Source organism: Pomacea canaliculata, linkage group LG9 (assembly GCF_003073045.1).
Source record: "Pomacea canaliculata isolate SZHN2017 linkage group LG9, ASM307304v1, whole genome shotgun sequence".
Taxonomy (NCBI): domain Eukaryota; kingdom Metazoa; phylum Mollusca; class Gastropoda; order Architaenioglossa; family Ampullariidae; genus Pomacea; species Pomacea canaliculata.
Window position 1 is genome coordinate 10,517,635 of NC_037598.1, and position 19,316 is coordinate 10,536,950.

General features: G+C 36.7%; 2 protein-coding genes and 1 long non-coding RNA gene across 7 annotated transcripts in view; 1 reads left to right on the top strand and 2 right to left on the bottom strand.

Annotated features, from left to right (window-relative positions):
- Nucleotides 1-244: 244 nt before the first annotated feature.
- Nucleotides 245-14,362, bottom strand: LOC112572148 (protein draper-like). Its single transcript, XM_025251702.1, has 14 exons — nt 14,077-14,362; nt 12,694-12,828; nt 12,423-12,460; nt 11,881-11,980; nt 11,548-11,642; nt 4,170-4,362; nt 3,089-3,223; nt 2,815-2,852; nt 2,600-2,699; nt 2,170-2,207; nt 1,683-1,782; nt 1,384-1,421; nt 990-1,080; nt 245-751 (listed from the first exon to the last, which is right to left on the bottom strand). The coding sequence occupies exons 1-14, from the start codon at nt 14,135-14,137 to the stop codon at nt 663-665; spliced, it is 1,251 nt and encodes a 416-aa protein (XP_025107487.1). The 5' UTR covers nt 14,138-14,362; the 3' UTR covers nt 245-662.
- LOC112572884 lies at nt 4,895-6,907 on the top strand. Its single transcript, XR_003101097.1, has 4 exons — nt 4,895-5,033; nt 5,344-5,591; nt 6,392-6,508; nt 6,796-6,907. It is a non-coding gene; the product is annotated as an uncharacterized LOC112572884 (long non-coding RNA).
- A 1,231-nt stretch (nt 14,363-15,593) lies between the features above and the next one.
- The window catches only part of LOC112572869 (multiple epidermal growth factor-like domains protein 10), a 64,297-nt gene continuing 60,574 nt past the window's right edge, over nt 15,594-19,316 (bottom strand). For all 5 annotated transcript variants that reach the window (XM_025252844.1, XM_025252845.1, XM_025252843.1 and 2 more), the window contains 8 exons: nt 19,184-19,283; nt 18,856-18,893; nt 18,616-18,715; nt 18,107-18,144; nt 17,582-17,681; nt 17,337-17,374; nt 16,942-17,031; nt 15,594-16,696 (listed from right to left, as the gene is read on the bottom strand). In XM_025252844.1, the coding sequence (XP_025108629.1) occupies nt 16,580-16,696; nt 16,942-17,031; nt 17,337-17,374; nt 17,582-17,681; nt 18,107-18,144; nt 18,616-18,715; nt 18,856-18,893; nt 19,184-19,283 (621 nt within the window). In that variant the 3' untranslated portion in view covers nt 15,594-16,579. The remainder of the gene's footprint in view (nt 16,697-16,941; nt 17,032-17,336; nt 17,375-17,581; nt 17,682-18,106; nt 18,145-18,615; nt 18,716-18,855; nt 18,894-19,183; nt 19,284-19,316) is intronic.

Here is a 19,316-nt window from a genome sequence, read left to right on the forward strand (position 1 = left end):
TGTAATGAACGAGCTGTGTCTGACATCTTCATCGCTAATGTCGTCAGACCTCGACTGATCGTTTTGCGGTTTCACATCCACACACACACACGCGCGCGCACACACACACATGCACATACACCAATGAACATGCGCATGCACACAATCCCTTTCAGACACTGGGTAGCTTGTTTAAACCGCGGACATGTCTAATTTCTTTCTGCTTGACTCTATTGTTAAGGCGTGAGGTGATTTTTGGAACGATAATAGTTTAGCAGATTGTGTTTAATTTGTTTTAGTACATTCAATATTTAAAAAGTTCAATAGTTAAAAAGAAATAAAAGATCATAATTAGAACAAACACATTCTATAAATTTCTCTGTGTGTACTTTATTTTCTTTTCTACTGACTGCAGATACTTTAAGAAAATTCTTTCGTCGCAGATAGATAAGTTCCTTTTCTTAGAAGTAATCTATTTTCTGATGTATTAATCATGTAAGCAAACTAAACCAATGCAGATTTTCTGGTGGTTGATTTTCAGCAATGACAGAAATTTTCATCCATTTAATCCATTTATTATGTTAGTTTCCTATGCAAAGAATAAATCTACAATGTACATGTGCTAACATATGAATCTCCATAAATATATACTTGTATTATTCCTCAAGAAAGAATGATCAGTGTCAACAAATCCAGATAGCACTGCATGCAGCGACTGCCACACAGGCAACTACAATAGAGCCTGACACAATGATACCCGCGTCCTTTGTACCTGTAACCAAGGTAGGATCTGCGTTAAACATATTACAGACCATCAAAACATGCTTCAACTGCCCGCAACAAATCTGAGTTCATTTAAATAGTAATGGCTCAGTTGCCTTTGTAATTTTTCGACTGCTGACTCCCTAAAACATCACAAAGTAAATATTGAGTAACTTTCTGTCTTTCTATCATCATCTACCGGATTTCAATTACCTTTACCTAAAGTGGGAACTATAAAGACAACTTACAATAGTCGGTGTTATAACCATCCTCGCAGCCATCGGGACAGACTCCTGTTACATAATTACCAGCAGCTCCATCTTTGCAGTGGCCGCACACCTAATGCATGTCAGTATTTTCAGTAAATAGCAAGAAAATAATACATTATACATTTAAGCAGCAGTTATAGTTTGGAAATGGAAAGAAAGTAGAAATGAAAAGGCCACTAAACCATTGAAAATAACTGGAAACAATTAATAAGAATTATTAGGTGGAAAGGCAAGGAGAGAACTTTGAGAAGTAAGAATTTCTACCCAACTAAAATTCTTGTGTGTATTGAAGCCTTTGGGCTACATTTTTTAACAGTAAAGACAAGCAAATGGCTGTCAAACAAAGCTGTAACAAAACCAATGATTAGAATACCTGTGAGCAGCCAGAACCATATGTACCGGGATAACAAGCTGCAATAAGAAAAAAATATTTATCAATGATCTCTCCTGAAAAGCTGAGTTTATCCCAAACTATTGATAATGCAAAACGTTCGTGAGCAATGTAAAATACATGATTGTTGTCCAATCTGTGCAAAATCGTGGATTTAATTATGCAAATGTGCCTTTAGTCCAATAATACCATCAATAATTCAAATCATGAAATTATTTATATTGTTTCTATTCGTTTTCCTCTTTAAACAATTTAGAAAAGTCTCACAAACTTAAATGTACCTGTGTTACAGCGGTCAGTCTGATACCCATCCTCACACCCGAATGGACATATTCCAGAGATGTAGTTACAAGTACCCATGTTTTTGCAATGTCCACATTCCTGACAAAGAACTTCAGTCTTAAGCTATCAGAGTGTTAAACTAATTTTCAAGCATACTAAAAACAATCACCAGACCGACACGAAAATTTATAATTTTCAATGCAAGACAAATAGGAGCATTAGGAATACTGTGATAACAAAGTCAAGATTAGATAGTGGCATTAAAAAGAAATGTTGTTGCAATTATTTCCCTCCTCCTCTGGGTGTTTCTGTTTTGTTGTTCTGTCAGCAGGTAAAGGCTATATCTAGTCTTGTGAACAGTTTAATTATGGGAGAAATTTTACTAGTCGAAAATGAGGTACTTGCTGCCTGACAAGCATTTTCATGGTGTACAAAACACTAGACACATCACCTTGAGACATTCACTAAGTGACACATGATAAATACCTTGCTGCAATCGGGGCCATATGAGCCGGCAAAGCATTCTGCAAGAGAGAAAATATCTGTATAAGTTTTCAACATTACATTTCATCTAAACTCCACACTGGCTTCAAACGGCACCAACAAGTGAAAAAGATAATCAGTTGCTCCTCTAGGAATAACAGTTTAAAGTGTTATTTTAAAATTAAATCACTCAAACAAAGCTATCCGTTGAAATAACATACTTTTCGTAAATTAAATTCGTGTAGCTGTAAAATGTTACGCACTAGTAGCAATTGTTTTACTTTAGCAGGAAGTCATTCTAAATTTTAGAAGCTAATTGAATCCTCTGAAGAATATCTCAATTACAAAAGCATGATAACATGATAACATCGTACCTGTAGTAGCTATTATTTATCAACATCAGAAGAGCAGTTGAATTTCTAAGGAATCTTACCTTCATTACAATACACTTGTCGATACCCATCTGCACAGCCGTATGGACATCTTCCTGTCACGTGGTCGCAAGTGTCTCCCCATTTGCAATTTCCACATGGCTGGCGAGAAGGAACACAATCTATATTCTAAATCACGTAGTTTAGCAATAATTAAACTGTTTGAACTTATCTACATAATTACATCAGAAAAAAGAAATATCATACATTCTTGTACCTGTTTGCACTCTGAACCATAGCTACCAGGTGGACACTCTGAAAATACACACATACCACCTTGGTGAGTTCAACACACAAAAATCTGTAAAACGTTTAACACCTTTATCCACTCAAATGACAAATGACTAACTTAATACCAATGGAAATTTATAAATTGGGGAGTAGAAAAAGTTAAAAGTTTTGAATCAGTGTCAGACTAATAAGCAGAACCGTCACACCAGATTCCTAACACATACAGATGAATGAAATGGCAAGGGAGGTAAGCAACTTGCCTTCCGTGCATTTGCTCCCCTGCCACCCATCGTTGCAGCCTTGGAGGCAAAGCTTGGTTTGAGCATCGCAAGACTGGTTCCTGCAGTTTTCACACTCAAGACCTTCCTGGCGACCTTGCTTAGGCCACATGTAGACTGGACAGACAATGTCACTGACTTAAAATGTCTTGCTCCTAATCACAACTATATTTTATTACATTGTGAATCAGGTTGAGGGCTTTAGGTTTAGGCAGAACAATACAGAAGAGCACAACAACAAAGACAATGCATACATGTTTGTACTCAAGTGAAGAAAGGGAATTTAATATGCGTGAACTAAGCATTAAATTTTAGAAAAACTGACAAAAGAAATACGGAAATGAATTTTCTTTTATGCAAGAGAGACAGTCTCCCTCTCAAATATGAATCATGTTGAAGGGCTGTTTATTAACACCCAAGACAGAACACTGAATATCTGCCCGTTATGTGAATTGCTATTCCACTTTGTTGATTGCAAATATTGAAACCCAAGTATCAGCAGACTATCCTTACCTTTATCTACAAAGAGTAGTTACATGTAGAAAATTGTTTTCTTTATTATGCATTTAAGGTAGTAACTTCTCTAAACGATCATTTGTTTGTGGAGTTTATTTTGTCAAAAACAAAAAACAAAGTTCCTAGACAGCGGTGAAGAGTTTCCCAGTATTGTCGCTGCTTACTTTCGTTTTCGTTCTATGTATTAATATTTTTGTATTTTTAATAACAAAGCAGTCCCGCTGCAATCTTCATCGTTGTTCTCATCACACAGTTCTCTATTAATCAGACCCACACCCGTACAATGCCAGTCTTCCCCAAGACTGGGAAACACGCCATAATGATTTTTGACCTTCTGATGCATGCGCATAAGCGTATATTTTTATTTGTCATCACCTCATCACCACTTATAAACGATCGTGAAAGACTTACCTTGAACACGTAATTAAAGAAAATATAGTGTTCTATTTTTCGTGATAGCAATCTTTGAAAACTGCGACATACCGATAACAGGTAGGTTTAGTCAACACCTATTAACATTGTCATACAAAGAAGAAGATAAACTTACCTATCGTTGCAACGCATACTATCAACGCAGCAGCGAGAAGAGCAATAATGAATTTTTTGTTTACATGTGTTTTCGGAATTTGCTCAAACCTCGATGTTATTGTCGCTGCTTCCTCCCTTTCCGGCAGAAGCCCTGTTCTTTCTCCTACTGCCATGGATTCACTGAGGTTCTGTCCGTTAAAACTTTGTTGCTTCTTTTATCGGATCTCTTCTCGCCCTCAGGTTTAATTAACATCGCAATGCGCGCACACCCAGCTCCGAAGTTTCATCTCGCCGCGAGGCCACTTCGGGGTCATCAAAGGTCAGCCCAGCCTCTATGTGGAGCAAAGGTCGAGTCGTGTGTCAGGCAGCGGCTGCGCTAGCGGGTGAATCCACCCGTAAATGTAGAGACGACCCTCCACGCCTCTAATTCGCGTGGGCTCGCTAAAGATGGCTTCTGCATACTTGATGCTGTATGATGCGGAGGGAAATCGCAGAAACAGAATATTTCGCGATCGGTATTTTTAAAGTTTACATTTAATAACGTTACAGCGTACACAATTATCTGTGATACTCCATCTTAAAGAGCATTTTCAAAACATTTACGTGTTGTAGTTTTTTTTTTAAAAAAAATAAAGGTTTTGTTTACTGGCAGTAAAATCAAATGAAAGATTGGAACTGTATGAACACATACGTCATTCCCCCCCCCCACTTCCATATCTTACGTTAGTACCAGTGACGTCAGACCTCAACGAGCAAGCGACACGCGACAATCACAAACTGTCGTTAGAACATTTCTACAGATACAGTCGATTGCGGCTGTTGGTTCTGCGAGATGTGGCGTTTGGTCTGTCTGCTCCTGTTTCTTGGAGCTTTTGGTGTCATGGTAAGCGGTGGTTGTAATGTACATTAAGAATACACTTACAGTACACAAGCAGAAATATTTTTGGTCAGGAAAAAAATGTGTGGGTATAAAAGATAAATAATGAACGTAAGACATTTTTAAATTTATTTAATTTTTTGTTGGAAGTTTATTGTGTTTACATCTTAGATACCTGATGCGGTTACACACTCCAATGTCTATATTACCCTCTATGTTAGGAGGGGAACGTCTGAAGCTATTCGCTTGAACATAAGTGGAACGACATGGAAAGAGGAACTTTTAACATATTCTCTGGTGTGTTTTTTTTTTCTAGGGTTCAAATTGGAGATTAAAACTTATACATCGGACAAAGCTGACGCAGGAACAGACTCCCGTATCTATATTACTCTCTTTGGAACTCTCGGATCTTCCGAAGAAATAGAATTAGATAATCACGAAAACAACTTTGAGAGAGGAAAGATTGACAGATTCTTTGTATCAATGGACGACATTGGTGAAGTGTGCTCAGTGCGCATCAGGTCTGACGATAGTAAACTTGCTTCTGGCTGGCATCTCCAAAAGGTAAAATATAACTTTAAAACCATTTCTATGCAGTAAATGCTAATGAAAAGCTGAATTATTGTGCTTGGGTCAAATACTCAACTAATATAAATCTGTCAATAGCTCCATAGCATCTGGTTACTGTGCCACGTTCATGTTTTACAAATGTAAAAAGACTATTCGCTTTTAACATGATTGTACCGTGATAGTTTGAGCCGGCATGGCTCAAAAATAGAACAATATTTTTCCAAGATTTATTTCATTTAAGTGGACACATTTCTTTTATCACAGGACAGCATTTAGATTAAACTGCGGTAGATATCTCAACTGATTACCACGAACAACATTGTTTACTATACAGACTAAAATTGAATTGTTAAAATTTATTATACGGTACGTTTCATTTGTTAAGTTTAATATATTCATAACAAAGCATTACACAAGCGAGAAGTCCCCTAAGGAATTTGCAGTTAAAGACTTAAATTCTTTGCCTAAAACTAATGGCATCAGGCAAGCAATATTTTCTATGACACCTGACACACGAACTGTTATTTTACCTGGTTATGACTTTAGTAATAGTACATCTTTTATGATAAAAGCAATTAAGTTCAATGTTTTGTATTAGCCTTTGCAAGAAAATTTTGTCGTGGTTGTCCTTTTTGCAAATTTAAAGCTCAATGATACAGAAAAGAAAGTTCTCCGCGTGTCTGAAGACATTAAATGTCTTATTGCTTATGATTCCTGAAGTGATTACACATTTGTCGCTAAGCTCGTATCTCCCATACATATACCACGTTTTTGTGCTTTTCTCCTACTCACAGATTTGGATTAAATCAAGATCAGAAAACAATTTTTGGTGTAACTGCTGGTTATCAAAGGAGACTACATTACAGAGGGAACTCACCCCTGAATACAAATGCCACATGGCGAAGAAATAAGTAAATCCTAGTTACCTATCCGAATATATCAGAAATATATAATGCTAACACTCTTTGCTAAAAAGGCAAAATTTGTTGCTATGTGTTTTTTAAACTGGCATATTTTACATCTTGTAGAAGAGTGTAGATGTTTCTAAAACATTCAACTATCCTGTTAAAAATTCACAACTTGACTAACACTGATTTTGTGAAATGAAAGTAATGTGATTAGGTTTGAAACACACTTTTTTTGATTAACATCAGTCTACATTGACATTAATATACCGTCTGACAATGACTGTTATCAGGTAAACTGATGTGGGTGCAGACTTTGAATACGGCGTTGACCAACCAGCATAAAGGTATTGAAAATATCAGACATCTAAAATGCAAGGTGAAAATAAAAAGTTGAACTGCAAACTTTTCTCTTTTGTGATTTGAAAAAAATGTATTTTTGGTAGCTGCTATAGACAACAACATATCTCCAAACACATACACACATGTCCTCACTACATGCCTGTTCATCTGTTTGTGTGTGGTAATAAGACAAACGCACACTTAAGTTGCATATGCACGAAATATCTCTCTCACAAACACACACGCGTACACACAGACACATACACAAAGCTCGACGAGACACTGCAAAGGACGATGAGGATAAGGATGAGGAGTTAATGAATGCTTCAAGAGGCGATGACGAATCGTGGGGTATGACACATTATTTATTATTGTTATTAACGGTCTGAGGCTCGAGTGAATGTGAAACCACACTCCGACACTATTGCAGCCATGCTCATTTACTTATCTACAAAAAATGTGTAATCTTTTCATTCTTTTTGCTGAGATGTCTGATGTAGTAGACGTGTGGTGCCACAGAACACTGCACATTCACAGAAAACCTGTTTGTTCAAGGTTCTCCACGACAACATTTTCTTACAGACAATCTAAGGTCTTTTTTTTAACTCTTTACAAATTTATTTGCTCATACATTTGTCTAATATCTATGTTAGATATTTGTGCATTCACGATAACAAAGCATAAGCAATAAGAATCTAATGTCTTCATATTAATTGGAAAATTTATGTATATCTCTTGACTCGTTAAAAATATGTAACATCCGTTTATCTTTATTATTTCACAGTAACATACGACATTTCACTGAAGAGACAAACATGAACTGCATTGAAAAAGATTAGACATATAGACAAGTAAGTTAATAATAAAAAAACAAGCCTTTATTGAGGCCATCAGGACATCGAGAACAAGATGTAGAGACCTTGTAATCAAGGAAAGCTGGAACTGGCAGTCGGTGTAGATCGCAAGAAGGAGACCTCATTGTCTGATTTTCGTCTATACCTTTGAAATTAGTCTGAGACAATGGCAATTAAGTTAAGGACATGATGTGGTTAGAGCAGATGGTGACAAACATAACTGCACACATCAAACCTTGGTTCTTAAAATATCATTACTAATGAGTAATAAAAGACAAACATAAAATCGTGAAGAAGATCCAAGTATCAAGGACAGAGTGTATTATGATTTTGCAAACACAAACAACTTTGTACATAAGTCATCAACAAATAAAAAAAAAACACATCTATTATAATAGTAATCATTTCTTTTAATCAAAATTACTTCAAAAACAGGAGCAATTGCAACTTTTTCCTGAAAGAAATTACATACATTAAATAAATGTTAGTCTCTTATTATTATGAAGCTTCTAGTAGCTTCCCGTACAACGGGAAACATTGCAAAGAGTGTGCGCGCATTACACATATGAATATCCACCATGTTCATAAAGAATGTCCAGTCTCATCATCACCCTGTTTACAAGAACCATCTTCTATTCACTATAAGAGCTGTCAAGCAGAAAGTTGCTATAGAGCCTGACACAATGACTCCAGCCTTACTCGTACCTGCAACCGAGATAAAACTGCTTCTGTAAAATCTATTAATAAAATTATTACAAAACACTTTAAAGAACTTTAATCAAATTTGAGCTCACTGGGGTCTTTTTGTCGGCTTTTCTTTGTTTCTTCACCTTATTACATTTTTTGCTTAAAACATCACAAAGTAAATATCGATGGTAATCTTGTCTTAAGGTGTTGTCCTGCTGTTAATACTAACGGGAATTCACAAAGCCTTTACATTAACTGACAACTCTAAAGACTTACAAAAGTCGGGTTTGTATCCGTCCCGGCAACCATTGGGACACACTCCTGAAGCGGGATGACATGTCGATCCCACTTTGCAATGGCCGCACACCTAATACATAATAGTATTTTCGGATATATAGCAATGATGATGGTACACGTGTGTGTGAAAGTCTCAGGAAGTAATTATGAAAACAAAATGTAAAGATGTCTAAAGGACGGAAGGACATTCAATAAGAAATTTAGTCTCCTCTTAGTTTCAAACTGTATACATTTGGAAACATCTACACTACACTTTGAAAAAGCGTAGATTGTATCTCTTTAAAGTTATCGCACTTATCATTAAGTTGTAATAAAGGTAAACAACAGAATACCTGTGAGCACCCAGGACCATATGTACCGGGAAAACAAGCTGCAAAGAGAAAAAAAATTATCTGCCATTGAACTGATCACAAATATATCGGAGTTAAGCTCGCAACAATATTTATACAAGAACGTTTCTTTAATTAACATTAAATTTCAATCACAATAAAAATAATTAAAATCGCATTTCATATAGATTATATTGCTTCAATTCATTTGCCATGTTAATCAAATTTGAAAAGCATTACAGATAACTGTACCTGTATTACAAAAGTCGGTCTGATACCCGTTCTCACACCCAAACGGACACTTTCCACTGACAATGTTACAGTAGCCATAGATTTGCAGTGTCCACATTCCTGATACAAAAAAACAACAATATAAAATTGTCACAGGTAATTCTTAAACGTACTCGGAAAATAGTTAGATAGAAATGACAATTTTAATTTCGAAATACAAGACAAATTGGAGCACCAACAAGATTGTGCCAACAAATTTAAGGTTGTAAAGTGGCATCATAAAGTTTTGTTGCTGCAAATTATTTCCCTAATCTCCCGTTGGTTGTTTTTTGCTAACATCTACAGGTTATGGGTATTCTCTTAAAATTCTTGGACAAATTATGTCCAAAGCGAGAACTGAACGCACAGCCTGAGATGTGCAACCTGAAAATCGTTTTCCATGTCGCACTGTACGGTAAACAGTTTACTAATTTTTTTTCTGATAACGAACGATGATAAGATCAGAATACCTTGCTGCAGCCTGGACCATATGAGCCTGCGGAGCATTCTGTAATCGAAAATATTAGGTCATAATAATCAACACTGCACCTTTACCCACACAATACTCTCACCCAGAAGAAAATTAAAAAGATACTAATTTTTCCATAAATAAGTGAAAGTTTAAAACAACTCTGGCTTTGCAAGAAACGTAAGTTTATGTACCTGGAGAATGGTCTATATGTTGCACACATTCAGCAGTTACTTAATCTTCAAAAGGAGAAAAGTCATTTAAAAATTTGCAAGTCTTAAAATGTTTACTTGAGGCCTGTTGAAAGTATCTAAATGCCACAGAAAAAAAACATTGGATGTTAATATTTATGCCTGAGTATCTCTTAACGTTTATTGAAATCACATTAGACAAAATGTCAATATTGCAACTGAGCTTACCTTGAAGACAAAACAATGGCCGATACCCATCTTCACACCCGTTTGGGCATCTTCCGGTCACCTTGTCGCAAACTTTTTCGCTTTTGCATTTACCACATGGCTGTTAAGAGGTAAATCATATATGTCACCAAACATACAAATTAAAACAAATGAAAAACAAATCCATGCTAATGATTAAACTGTTCACATTAATCTACTGTGCCACGAAAAAAGAAAATCCAATGTCGTACGCCGTAGGTACCTGCTTGCAATCCGGACCATATCTTCCATCAGGGCATACTGAAAATAAAAACATACTTTGTGAGTTAGCACGGAAAAAGTCTGCAAAAGTGCAGAAACTCCTCTGTTGCTCTTTCTAAAATTTTTGTTCATTGTTGAGACTAAGAATTATGCATACAACCAACTCACATTCTTCGCTTATTGGTATCAAAATACATCAGAAAAATTGCCGTGAAATAAACAGGATGAGAATTTGTTTCGTTAATTTAAATGAAAGATACTGCAATACAAAGACTGACGCTAATAAATAGGTACTTAATAATAAGTGATATACGACTTTTATTGCTCCTAAGATTAAAGCTGTGACATTTTATTTGTGTACCTTGTTCTTTAAATCAGACCATTATATACACGAGTAAGAAAAAAATACTCTTTTTAAAAACAAATTTGTCTTTTCAAGATTTATAGACTCACTTTCATCACAAAGAGGTCCTTCATAGCCCTCCTCACAGCCATTTAAACAGAATCCTGTCACGCTCATGCACGTGGCCAGACCTTTACAGCGTCCACATTTCTAGTCAAGACATGTTGCCAGTTGTCATTTGAGATACAGAAGAACGTTACACTTCTATTTATCTACTCATACTCTATTGTTCGTTAATAAATTATCATGTCGTGACATAGAGATGTCATTATTTTCATTATATCCTGCCATTGTTACAGAGGGATATTTTGTTTTTTAAAAAAAATCACTTGACGAATTGTCCATTACAGGAAGACCGTCATACCTGACCGCACGATGCTCCATAGAGACCGGCAGGACATGCTGAAATTTGATTACCAGATTGTTCAAAATAAAATAAATGGAATGAAATACAATCATTCCATAATTTACATACTGTGATGCATGATATGCACTTGTTGAATAATATCTTTAATTTGATATTCTTAAGCTTCAATTATTTGTGCTTTCAACATTTTCTGATGGGTACGTTTCAGACAAATATTGAAATCAGCCTTTGATCAATGGCTTTTGAAAAAAATTAAGTGCTCATAACACAGATGAACGTCTGTAAAAGAATTAAGAGATTTATTATATAAGGTCATAATCTTACTCATGTCGCATTGTTCTGTTGTATAGCCATCCATACAGCCCTCAGGACACTTGCCCTGTAACAGGGTCACAGTGTGTGCCCTCCCTACAATGGCCACAAGTCAAGTTGCATGCAGCGCCGTAGGAACCTGGTGAACAGCCTTTCGAGAGAAAAGAGATAATTACTATACAACAGCTTCGAAGAAGTACAACATTGTTTTTATCTAAATTAACTTTTTAATGGCTACTTTGTTATCAGACTCGTGCATTCCTTGCCTTTTTGTAGAAGCTTTTATTATATAAAACTTTGTCTCATATCTTTAAAATAATAAATACAGAAACGCTTTCCTTCGACAGCTCAAAGAAGCATTTCTGTAGGTCTGAAATAAAGAAACTTACTTTCATTACAGCGAGGTCCCCGATAGCCGTTCTCACAACCGTCTAAGCAGACTCCAGTCATGGGGTTGCAAGTGGCCTGACTTTTACAGCGACCACATGACTAGTACAGAAACACGTGATCAGTGGTCACGTGACTAGTACAGAAACACGTGATCAGAGGTCACGTGACTAAAACTTCCAGCGATGAAGAGGAATCAGCGTGTGCTCAATATGGCTAGTCATAGATTATTTAGACTTACTATGCAAATATTTATAGGCTATAGCTACAGTTTTAGTAACATAAAATTAATTAGCAAATGTAAACACCATGCATACATATTTATAGTACAAACACCTTATGCACTTCATCCGTTTAAAATTGGCTTTAAATAGAACGTGGAAGACAATGAGACTGTCGTGTATCTTTTTCATATTAGTAGGAACAAGTATTTCTTAGTGGAAAGAACGGACCATGTATTAAAGACAGATATAGAGTATAGTTTTCTCTATTGTTCAATATCCTGGTTTCTGTGTCATTTTGTACAACTATACGATAAACTTACCTGCGTACACGATGCTCCATATGAACCAAAAGGACATGCTGAAAAGTAAGCAGACACGCATACCGGTTTTTTAAAAACTCCAAAAATATTTAAAAAGGTAATGAATAAAAAGATGTTCAGACCATAAAGCACATTCGTTCTCTTAAGAACAAGCTGATCTTTAACCTTTGAATATTAGCTGTAATCTGCCATATGCCTCCACTCTCATTATCCCCAGACACAGACACACACACAAAAAAAAACAAAAAAAAACGTGTGGTGAGCATCTTACCTTCCAAGCACTTGGTCCCTTGCCACCCAGCTGTACAGCCTTGAAGGCAAACCTTAGTCTGTCCATCACAAGAAGCGTTCATGCAGTTCAAACACTCGAAATCTTCATAGCGGCATTTCAACGCATAGTAGATTGCTGGAAAAGGTAAACAAAGCCATAAAAATGTCACGGCATCAAACTATTCATATTGATATTGACTAATACCAAAAAAAACCTTCAAAAATATGTAGGTCAAAATCTTACACTGGTACCGTTACCTCAATGAAGCATTTTCCTAGGTTGGTTGCTTGGTTGGTTGGTTGGTTGGTTTGGTTTGGTTTGTTTGGTTAGTCGGGTTTTTGTTTTACCGATGTCATCTACCATAAATATTTCAGCATTTCATCGAAAATGGTAACACAAATACCTATGTGCGTATATGTGTGTGTGTGTGCGTGCGCGCGAACTCTTCAGAAATTTTCTGTCGTTCGGAGGGACGAAATATGCAGAAGGCGGGTTAGAACAGAGGAAGAGACGCCAGTTGGCAAAATTACAGGGTACTCGACACACACCTCAGTTCAGGCACATTGCCAAGACCGAACATCTCGCTGATAGTTGAAGCTGAGGGTGGAAAGTGCACAGAAGATAAGAAGAGCAGCTCTGTGCTCAACACAGTTCCTTATTTCACCCATAGTTACATCTTTCGCTAAGCAGCAAGTCTTGACGAGGATGGCACCTGCCTGGGTGAATGTATGCTCTGCATTATGCTTGTGTACACTGGTTTGTCTGTGTAACCTTTGTAGACAAAACAGTCAAGGGTGAGGTTATTATCCGTCTACACTCTACACCAACCCCCTTTTCTCTAGTCAGTAGCAGTGCACTGTGAAAGATATTTTCTGTTCATCCTTGCCGCCATCTTGTTGAGTATGTGTGTTGCAGTAAGTGGAAATACGCAGACAACTCGACACGGCGGAGCACTGTGCTCGGTTCACAAGGTCTATGTTGACGAGACAGTGAACTCATAGTCTACCCGTGTCGGCGGTAGCTGTAACTGTGTGGCATACCCGAAAGACGACTCAATCAAACACAGAGAGGTAGAGAGTGAAGAAATTGAAGTGTGTATGTGTGACACCAAACCGGATGTGTTCAGATAGCGACTCTATGTGCGATACGGCTTATTTTTATAGCTTTTAGGAGAATTATACACTTTCGATTTCATTCTTATATGTTGGTAATGTGTTCGCCTTCATTTAAAAAAAAATGAATCATCATCATCATCACTGTATGATTATGTTCTGGTTATGTCTGGTTACTAATAGGGGTTGTGTGCAGTGTGTGGATAAGTGGCTGAATGGGTACATGGAGGGTACAAATGAGCAAAATCACGAATGTAAGTGGCAAACTTACCTATTCCCACTGAGCATGCAGCGACGACAACAGCAGGGGCAACGACACAGGTCACCTTCATGTTTACTTTTTTCACTATTCCTAGTGAAGACGACCTTCTTGTCCTTGCTTTTTCCTCCCTCCGTCTCTACATGTCCTCCTCTGAGTCTGTGCTCTCGGCAAACCGTTGTCGATGGTATCTCTGTCACTTTTTTCCATCCGGGCTTCCTTTCCCGTTAGAGTTAACTCTCTTCTTTGGGACTTGATCTTTCTCTCCTACTACGCTGCAGGCGATGAGTGGCTGGTTAACCAGTCGTTCGTTTGGGTTTCCCCGCTGGCTATATTTAGCGCTGTCACTCTGTCTTGCGTAGAAAGCATCCGGTATATTCTGTTTTCGATTCTTAAATCACTGCTCAAAAATTATTCCTGCTGCCATGTGAATACTGTGTTAGAAATCATCTGGGTGTACTGCAAAACATAATGAGACCACTCAGAGCGATGGTATCTTCGCAAGAGTGCGTACATTGGTGTAACTGTTTTATGCATGTTTGAGTTCTTGCTTTGTAAGAGGCTAGTCACACACTTTCCCATAATTAAAAAAACCACAACATTGAACTCCAATCTAGTGACTTTTTTGTCGAGCCCTAGTCAATTGCTGTGTCTCTCCAGCAAAAAGCGTGTTGAAGGTAAAGATTTTTTCGAGGTCGGTGGAGAGGGAGGTATTAGAGGCCCCATCTTTTCTCCATCGCTCCCTTACCTTCCCCATTCTTCTATGGAGTCAGGTACCAATTTCCAACAGCCAAGAGGACTGGGAGAAGTTTGTTGTGCTACACGGGTGTCGAACCGGCACACCTCTCAGCTCGAACACTAGCACTCTAACCACTCGGCTATTTGCTTCATTAAACTGTGGAAAGTCTAGTTTACAGCAGGCTAAAGTAGAGAACTTTTAACTATATTTCGATAAATATGCTACTAGGTTAATATATATATATATACACATATTATATATTGTATATACTTGAAGAAGTCAAGATGTGATAGAAGGTAAAGATTATAATTAAGAACCACTAATACTAAGCTAATACTTTATTTCTGTTTAAAGACTCCAAGTAAGGTAAGGAGAATTATCACCATGTCACTGAATAAAATGAAGAAAAAAATGGGAATTTTGACTCGTTTTAATAGCACCACAAATATCTACAAAGCGTCTGTTGTGAAGGAGCTCATATCGCTTTCAGATCACATCCAAGCATGCGCGCTCACACACACACAAAATAAACTTATTACATCCTGTAGACTGATTCACAGTGTTGTCCATAGGAATGGGAATCCCATGGGAAACGTCCCATGGGATGGGATGGGATGGGACGGGACAGCACACACTTGTATTTCCCATGCGATACTGATATTGCAAAATAAATTTACTGTTATTTCATTCATCAAGATTTAAATCTTTCCTCTGAATCATCTATTGTATTTAAGTAGCCAAAAGCCGAAAAGTGTTTTCAGTGTTGTCCATAGGATTGTTAATACATGGGATCCCATGGGAACGTCCCTGGGATGGGACGGGATGGACAGGCATAATGCCATGGACGGGATGGGATGGGATAGAAAAATATGTCCCATGGACAACCCTGCTGATTCAGCAGCAGGACCAAAACCTATTTTATACATTCAAGCATAAACACCATTGACACAAATTAAAAAAGGTATATAAAAAAATTCTGAAAGTCGGATAGAAAAAGGTGGGTAGTACAGGCTACGATCAGATGAGGTGAGCAAGGTCAGATTAGGACATGCCCCAGGAATTTTTCCCTTGCCTCCAGGTGAAAGACCGTTAACACTACAATGTCTAACAGTCATTACATGTGTTTCTTGCAGAGTTAATAACAAGAGTAGCACCTGCATTGTCTCAGTAGTATGAAGGTTTTTTTTTTACTCTGGCACAACAAAAACATTTAAATAGATTTCTAATATCTTAAAATGTTTTTAAATGACTAGAATATTCTTCAACAGTTTGGAAAAAAAACTTGGGTACTCAGATATTCTTAATTTAAACAATATACAATATGCTGAACAATTTTAATATCAGCGTTAAGTCCGAAAAATAAGTAGTAAAGCAGATCGAACACTGCAGGTATTAAAAGAAAACATACAAATATATCAGAATATGCGGAACAATATTAATATTAGAGAAAATGAAAACAAAAGGGTAAAACAGACTGAAAACTACATGCAATATGAGGTCATGTCAACATATTCTTTGGTATTAGAAGCAAGTCAAAACAATAAAACGGACAACATATTTAACATCAAAGTCATGTTTGATGTCAAAAATCAAAACAGCTCAGAAATGGCAAATCTCATTACAGAAAAATTATCGACATATTACAGTAAAATTAAATACGCTTTTAAAAATTTAGTTTCCAGTACAAAGTAAATATTTCAAAAGTCTCACAAGCGCTGCACACATGATCACTCATGAACTGACAAATATTCTTTTATTAATCTTATAAAAAAAAGTCTAGTCTCGTATCTCCACCCTGCTCACAGAAACCAGAGGACACTGATTGCAAGGACTGTCAGACAGGCAGCTGCAGGAGAGCCCGACAGAGTGACTCCTGAGTTTTGTTTTGTGTACCTGCAAAACATAATCATTGTTGAACATACTACAGAATACCACTGAACAGAATGTCATTCAACAAGTGTTAGTTCATTCACATTGTAATGCCCTCTTTTTTAATCACTTTACTTTGATATAAATTTTTCTTCAGCCAACTTAAAACAAACATCAGAAATACTGGTGAAACATCCTGCTTAGTTATTATCACTGACTGAATTTCCTACAGACATGTAAGTAAGCTGGGAACTGTAAAGACAACTTACAATGGTCGTTGGTGTATCCAGCCTGGCAACCATTGGGACACACTCCTGTGACATGATCACAGGTAGTTCCCTGTTGCAATGGCCGCAAACCTGATACATGGTATTTTCCAAATAAATATCAACGATAATAATACATGTCTCCAAACTATAATTATGGACTACAAAGACAAAGCTGTTTCAAACACCTGCAGCTAAAGCATAAATAATAAGAAAAACAATGAAAAAAAGAGAAAAATGGCCCCAGAAAAGCTCGAATCTTTGCCTTTATCTAAAAAATACAATACTGAAATATCTGGACTACACTTTCCAAAAGTGAAGACAAGCAGACTGTCTTCTTGTTCTTCACTGTAACTACATCAACCATACAGCTATAACAAAGGTAAACATGAAAATACCTGTGTGCAACCAGGACCATACGCACCGGAACGACAGTCTGCAAAAAGAAAAAAAAATGTTTTGTCACTGAACTGACCTGAAATACATGTGAGTTTAGCACAAGACAATGGTGGTACAAAAAAGTGAATCTATTGTCTTTAAAATTACAGACTTACTTAATTTGACAGGATTAGAACAGTTTACTCATATTTGAAACAGTTTTCTTGGTAAACCAATTTGTAAAACATCTGAAAGAGAAATTTACCTTCATTACATAAGTCGGACTGATATCCATCCTCACATCCGAAAGGGCAAAATCCAGTCAAGTAGTTACAAGTACCCATGTTTTTGCAGTGTCCACATGCCTGATGAGAAAAGCAGTGTTAAAGTGTTGCAGTTAATCATTACAAAGTACTGAGAAACACAAAAATGGAAAAGAAGGAGAATTTAAATTATAACAGGAGTAATGTATTAAAGTTTAGAAGAGTTGCATATTAATGTTACTGTATTTTTTTCCCAACCAGGGCGATATCATAAGGACAAGTCCATACATGTAAAAGAGTGTATTCTGAGAGAAACTATGGGTGTCGGAACCCACTAAGCTCACAACTTTGATATTCTCTGTGTGATAAATATGTTCATGCTGCACAAAAGAACACAATTAATTCTGTTTCCAACGTGTCTGAGATATTTTTACTATTTACTCGACATGTATTAATTATGGTTGTATGTTGATGCTAGCAACCCCAGCTACATCACCTCCAATATACAAAGGTCTACAGTATAATACCTTGCTGCAGTTGGAACCATAGGATCCGGCGGAACACGCTGTAAGAGAGAGAAAAAAAAGCAAATTACCAATTAAAGTGTATCAAAACTTTATTTCTTTGTCCAGCCCTTCCAAGAAGCAAACACGAAAATTAGAAATAAATAATAGACTACAAATATGCAAATGATCAACTTTATTTGTCCCATTGGTCAATTTAAACATGGGAAGGTGTTCTAGTTACAGTAAAGTTACAATAAAAGTAGAATAAGTTCGCTGCAAGGTGAGGATGGTAAATAACTCATCCATTAGACTTTAGTACTGACTTCCTTTTCTAACCATAGTCAATCCAGTCATTTGAAATTTACTAGTTATATAACAATCTATGATTAAGAGATATCAAGAATATTTTAAAACACAAGACTGGAAAGTAATGGATGATAATTTTTAAACCTGTATCAGCTATTAACGGTCACCAAAGCTGACACTCACGCTGACAATCATTTTGAAGTAATTTTTTTAATGAAACTTACTGTCATTACATATTAATTGTCGAAACCCATCGTTACAGCCGTTCGGACATCTCCCGGTCACGGGGTCACAAACATCTCCACCTTTACAATGACCACAAGGCTGGCGAAAAGAAACATAACATTATGTACTGTCACAATTCAGGTGTTTAGTGAATCACACATTTTAATAATGAAAGTGACTGAATTAATTAAATATGCCAAGTAATAAAAAAACAACCAATGCACTAAATATTCTCGTACCTTTTCGCACTCCGGACCATATCTTCCAGGTAGACATGCTGAGAAAGAAAACACAATATCTTTGTGAGTTTAGCACAGAAAAGATCTACAAAAATTGGCAGTCTACCTGAGCCACCTTATTACTTATTCTCAACAAAATCTTTGATAATATCACTTTGAGGCTAAGTATTTCTGCACATAACTAAACACTTAACATTCTTAACTCGTGTGTGAAATAAAATATCTCAGAACACTACCTTCACTAAACAGCGAGTGAGAATATTTAGTTAGATGATTTAAAAATAAATTAGCGACTAAAAGTAAATTAGTAAGAAGTAAAAGTGCTTACTTTCATTGCAGAGTGATCCCTCATAACCGTCGGAACAACCTTTGGTACAGACTCCTGTCACGTAGTAGCACGTGTCCAGACTTGTACAGTGACCACATGACTAGTACAGATACATGTGATCAGATGTTATTTT

What these genes read in the sequence shown, in the direction of transcription:
- LOC112572148 (XM_025251702.1), bottom strand. Translation starts at nt 14,137, where the DNA reads ATGAAGGTGACCTGTGTCGTTGCCCCTGCTGTTGTCGTCGCTGCATGC. An exon ending in AGGGACCAAGTGCTTGGAAG is followed by an intron (nt 12,461 to 12,693) that starts GTAAGATGCTCA and finishes CTTACTTTTCAG; the next exon opens with CATGTCCTTTTGGTTCATAT. An exon ending in AGTATGCGTTGCAACGATAG is followed by an intron (nt 3,224 to 4,169) that starts GTAAGTTTATCT and finishes TTGTCTGTCCAG; the next exon opens with TCTACATGTGGCCTAAGCAA.